Here is a 6,000-nt window from a genome sequence, read left to right as displayed (position 1 = left end):
TTACCAATACCCAAGGTCCATAGCTTGGGATGAATTTTATTCAGACCCTCAGAACTAAGCAACCCCAGATATGCAACCCCATCCAAGACCACTGTCCCAGAATCATGGGGAAGCATATACTAAGGAGGCCCCTACAACTAACACAAAGGCCTGAGGGAAATTAAACCAATTCTGATGTTCCTGCTAGGCTGGAAGATACACAAGTACTGAGGACACTAGGTGACTGTGCTCTTTTTATTTGATTGTGGATGATGGGTTTCCTGTTTTAGGTAGGTAGAGAATCTCTCTTCATCATGTGCTGTTGTGGATGATGAATTGGGAAAAAAGGTTTACCTTTAGTAACACTTTAATTGTCATTTCATAAAACCATACAAATTAGTTCACAGGGACACAGCAAAGAAAACACTGACTGTTCAGTTAGGATGACACAAGATAATGCAACACAACTTTGATACATATATATACAAATTTTATTTTTTCAATGTCATAGTATCCCCATACATATTTTTACAAAACAAGAAAGGTACAAAAAGAAACTGCAAGAGTGAAATAGATATATAAAAAAAAAAAGAAACATTCAAATGTGTTTGAGGGAAATCACAAATGCTGTTAGTGTTCATTTGTGAGTTAATATATAGCTTAATTCTATCAAATGGTTATATTGCCTAGATATAACAATAGTAAACACAAAAAGTGAACATGTAGTTGGGACTACCCGTGTTTTCCACCAGGTCAGTGAATGAGAACGATAATTTTTTTTAATGCATTCAAACTAAAACCTTAAAAGAACTTTTCTACATAATGTTTCAAGGACCCTGTAAACTACATTTCTTTTTTTTATTAGGCAACTATCTCAGTTTAGAGCTAAATTATAGTAAGCTGAAAGCAAAGTCAAATAATGGCCAAAAGTACTGAAGACTTAGCATCAAGAAGTCATATAATTGTTCTTGAAAAAGCATACAGATATAAATGATAGACTAGGCTACAACACTAGGCCAGCCTCAAATAAGTACTTCCACAAGGGCCATACAAAGTAGAAGTCTAGGGACGGAACAGATTTGTGGTAATATAGCTATGTCTGTCTATCAGTTGGCATGCCACATTAACATTGGTTAACCAAGATGTTATTGGTCTCATTCATTCCAGTACCAGTTGCATTTTTGCAGTCATTTAGCACAAATTGTTCATACTTTTTGAAAATATAGTGTTAAGAGAATTGGAGTGTTGTAGACTATCACCGATTGCTATGAAATACGATACTCTAATACACTATCTGCCTAATTAAATATTTGTGTCTGTTCAGCTCCATAGATTTACAACAGCCAAGAAACATGAAGTAACACCATAAAAAAAATATACAAATACTTATTAACCATGCCATAAAATATTAAGCCAGTAAAGCATATAGCTGGCACCATAGCAGCTTTGTAAAAACAGAAACTTTAAAAAAAAAAAAAAAATACTGCAGAGCCCATTTGTTCCTTGTGCTCAAATTTATGTTCATTTTTACTGCCACTTGTGGCCCCATTGGGTAAATTGCCTTTTACTTTGTGTATTGGTGACATGACACCAGGACAGGAAATCATGGGAAATGTTCAACACCACAAGACAGCAAAAAAAAAAAAAAAAAAACACTTTTGTTCAGCAGGGAAAGCCAGAACTCTCAACGGATTTCAGTTTCATGACCCCCCCACAGGATACATTACCTCACTACGTGTCTTGGTGAAAACTTTGTCCCTAGGAAATGAAGAGAGGAATACTTACCCAAAAAGGTTGGGTTCAAACTGATGCAGTGCGGAATGTGCAGCATTTTCTGTGCGAATACCAGAATTGCATCCTGTTCATGCGAACTGCTGCGGGTGTGTATGTTAAGTTAGCAATACCCCGAAAATCGATCCGCAAAACGTGGTGCGATGTGCAGAATTGGATCGCATAGGTGTGACTACGCATGCAATCACAGTCTAGTGCGGACCCAAAAAAGGGTCCTGCACCTTTTTGGTGCGGTGCAATTTCAGCCATATATAATGTATGGCTCCAATCGCACTACATACAAATCGCATGTGATTTGCACAGGAATGTGGTGTGGTTCCTGTGCGAATCACACACCAATGTACTGCACCGTATTAGTGTGAACCTAGCTTAAGACCGCAGTAAAGACCTGATGGAGGTTCCAATCCTCTTACTCTCGATCCAAAATAACAAAAGGTTTTGGCTGGATTTACTTTATTCCTACAGAAAGTCTACTGCCATCAATGTCCTGATCATCATTAGGCACATACAGCTTACCTAACAATCACACAGATCTTGAAACAGTGTGTAAGCATTTAAATCAAGCATAACCTGTACATTTCAAAAAAACAGTGGAAATTGGAGGCATTAGTTTTGGATTTCAATTAAATTACATGTAGAAGTTTCAACATTTAAATGGACAGAGAGTCAGGTCATATTTTATCTATATAAACAACAGAAAACATTGCTCACATTCCACCGAATGAAAAAAAAAACAAAAAAAAATTGTACAAAAAAACACACTAAGCTAGAAAAGCTACTACAGACTGTGCTCAAGTCTTTAAAGTAGTTAAAAAAAACTTTTTTTTAAATATATAAAGTAAAACCTGTTGTGGCAATTATGTCCAAAGAAAGGTCTGAATATTGCACATAAGGTAGCAGGAAATTAAAGCTCTCACAAATAGCAAATTTGCACTGCCAAAAAAAAAAAGTAAGAACAATGCAAACACTATATGCACTATCCCAAAATGGTATTATGTAGGATTACTCATTCTGTGTGAGATTAAGATTCCTAGCAACAAATCACTAACTCATTTAATTGTAATACATGAGGTCAAGAGAAAAAATAGTAGTAAAACGTCAGTTTGATGAAAAATTAAAGGCAACCAAAAGGCATAATATATATAGTTTTAAAAAGCATACAAGTTAAAAAAAAAAAAACACACACAAAAACTAGAACTATATGACAAGAAGAAGTTTTCAGTAAACATCCACAATTTCTTTTAAGCTTTGGTAGTTGGTCTATAACAAGCATCTGGCTGCCACATGCGAAGATCCACGAGCACCTGGTTAAGCTTGTGCATCCAGAGATTTCGTTCATCTTTAGTGTCTGCAGATAACCAGTTCCTAGAAGGAAAACAACAAAAAGGGTGTGCTATAAAATATGGCTGAAAATAGTGTTTTATTAAGTGTGTGCCCAGAATATCCACATTTAAGTATTGACATACAGTTGTGTTCAAAATAATAGCAGTGTGTTGAAAAAAGTGGAAATAAAAGCTATTAGAAGGATTTTGAGCTTTATTCATACACACAAATGCACTGGGAACACTACACATTCTATTCCAAATCAAAACATGAAGAAAAATAGATCAAAATAGTGTTCCTCTAAAAAAATTTGAAGAAAAGTGAATATTAAGACTGTTCAAAAAAATAGCAGTGTTTGCATTCTTCTTTACAAACTCAAACATTCACTATATAAACTGAAAAATGTTTGAAGATTTTGCTTTCCTTTGAATCACTTAATGAATATTTAGTTGTATAAGCACTGTTTCTGAGAACTGCTGTACATCTGTGTTGCATGGAGTCAACCAACTTCTGGCACCTGTGAACAGGTATTCCAGCCCAGGCTGATTGGATTACATTCCACAGTTCTTCTCTATTTCTTGGTTTTTGCCTCAGAAACTGCATTTTTGATGTCACCCCACAGGTTTTCTATTGGATTAAGATCCGGGGATTGGGCTGGCCACTCCATAACGTCAATCTTGTTGGTCTGGAACCAAGATGTTGCACGTTTACTGGTGTGTTTGGGGTTGTTGTCTTGTTGGAACACCCATTTCAAGGGCATTTCCTCTTCAGCATAAGGCAGCATGACCTCTTCAAGTATTCTGATGTATTCAAACTGATTCATGATCCCTGGTATGCGATAAATAGGCCCAACACCGTAGTATGAGAAACATCCCCATATCATGATGCTTCACTGTCTTCACAGTGTATTGTGGCTTGAATTCAGTGTTTGGGGGTCGTCTGACAAACTGTCTCCGGCCACTAGACCCAAAAAGAACAATCTTACTTTCATCAGTCCACAAAATGTTGCGCCATTTCTCTTTAGGCCAGTCAGTGTGCTCTTTGGCAAATTGTAACCTCTTCAGCACATGTCTTTTTTTCAACAGTGGGACTTTGCGGGGGCTTCTTGCAGATAGCTTGGCTTCACATAGGCATCTTCTAATTGTAACAGTACTCACAGGTAACTTTAGACCTTCTTTGATCTTCCTGGAGCTGATTGTTGGCTGAGTCCTTGCCATTTTGGCTATTCTTCTATCCATTCGAATGGTAGTTTTTCACTTTCTTCCACGTCTTACAGGTTTTGGTTGCCATTTTAAAGCATTTGCAATCATTTTAGCTGAGCAGCCTATCATTTTCTGCACTTCTTTATATATTTTCCCCTCTCCAATCAACCTTTTAATCAAGGTACGCTGTTCTGAACAATGTCTGGAACGACCCATTTTCCTCAGAATATCAGAGAGAAATGCACTGTAACCAGCATGTACAACATTTGCTGCCTTCCTTCCTTAAATAAAGGCAATAATTGCCACCTGTTTTTCAAAGAATGAATGACCTCACTAATAGAACTCCACACTGCTATTATTTTGAACATGCCCCTTTCAATTAGTGATTCAATTACACAGAATCAGCAGCATGCATGTCATGACTGTTGGGTCTGTTGGATTTCTATTACTCTACTACACCTGCTAGTAAATTATTTGCCATGTAGAAATATCATTTCTACCAAAAACAGTGATTGATCAGGTTAGTGATGTCTGACTGCTATTATTTTGAACACAACTGTATATGGAACAAGCAGTAAAGCACTTTAAAACAAGCCTTCATTCACCTTTGTAGCTATAGACATTGTGGAAAAAGTAATCTTCAAATGTCACAGAGACATATTCTGCACATGGGAGATATGTATATAGAATGTCTGCATATTTATTGCAGAAAACCCTTTGTGATATCTTAAGTGCAAGCTGAATTTTTTTTTAACCTCACCAGAACATGAACGGGATGTCTGAACTGTGGTGGAGATATCAAAAGCCTATATCAGGGGTGCTCAACCTTTTGAAGAGCAAAGTCCACTTAAGTGATTTGGTAACTGGCCCCTGTCCACAACGAAATTAAAGGATTTAGAATTTCACATTTTTTTATTTAGAATAGCATAACAAACATTTTCCTCCTGCCGCTACTGAATGCTGGTGGGATGGAGTAGAGGAGAAACCAGCTTTCAGCAGTTGCAGGAGGAAAATGAATAGGATTGGTTCCTGGATATGCATCCCCTCCTGCCCAAGTGTAAAACAAAGTGTGACATGGAGGAATCATGGTTCCCCTGGAGCATGGGGCAGGATCGCCATTGTGACCCCTGACACTACACCAGTAATGGGGGTGTGTGATAAAAACATGTCTCAACTATGGGGTTTTACTGCCCCCAAACCGCAAATATACACAAGCCCCAATTGTCCTGAGCCCCCTATAAGGCAGCTTTCACACTGATATGCTGTGGTTTACCTACGCCTTAGCTGCACTTTGCCATAAATTTCTATTATATCTTGTGTGGAGCACATTCTAAAAAGAGCACCAAAACTCCTGCATACAGTTTGAGGTCAAAGGCCACATCAGAGGGCTTCAAGGGCCTTGGGATGAGCACCCCTTCTCTTATACAGTATAGAAGAGAAGAGTCTGCTGCAGAAGCACACAGTCACAACCTACACCTCTGTAATTGATCATATATGTTAGTTTTGTACCATACGACATTATCAATATGTAGGCTGCTGTTCATTGACAGAGGAAAAAAGTGTTCTTGGGTAATTTTTTATAACACAAGCCACTCACCATACACCTACAGTGATTGAAACCACTAAGCAGTAGGGTGCTGGTCTTAGTAAGAAGATAAATGACAGTACTTTTGAAAACGCTAGGCAATACCTAAATCCCTTTGGA

General features: G+C 37.6%; 1 protein-coding gene across 2 annotated transcripts in view; it reads right to left on the bottom strand.

The window, feature by feature from the left end:
- Positions 1–447: 447 nt before the first annotated feature.
- ANLN (anillin, actin binding protein) overlaps positions 448–6,000 on the bottom strand; it is a 73,940-nt gene continuing 68,387 nt past the window's right edge. For both annotated transcript variants that reach the window (XM_089686991.1, XM_089686996.1), the window contains one exon: positions 448–3,135. In XM_089686991.1, coding sequence (XP_089543117.1) covers positions 3,012–3,135 — 124 coding nt within the window. In that variant the 3' untranslated portion in view covers positions 448–3,011. The remainder of the gene's footprint in view (positions 3,136–6,000) is intronic.

Source organism: Staurois parvus, unplaced genomic scaffold (assembly GCF_062004578.1).
Source record: "Staurois parvus isolate SC_StPar_1 unplaced genomic scaffold, SC_StPar_1.0 ptg000020l, whole genome shotgun sequence".
NCBI classification, from domain to species: domain Eukaryota; kingdom Metazoa; phylum Chordata; class Amphibia; order Anura; family Ranidae; genus Staurois; species Staurois parvus.
This window is presented reverse-complemented; position numbering and strand designations above follow the sequence as displayed.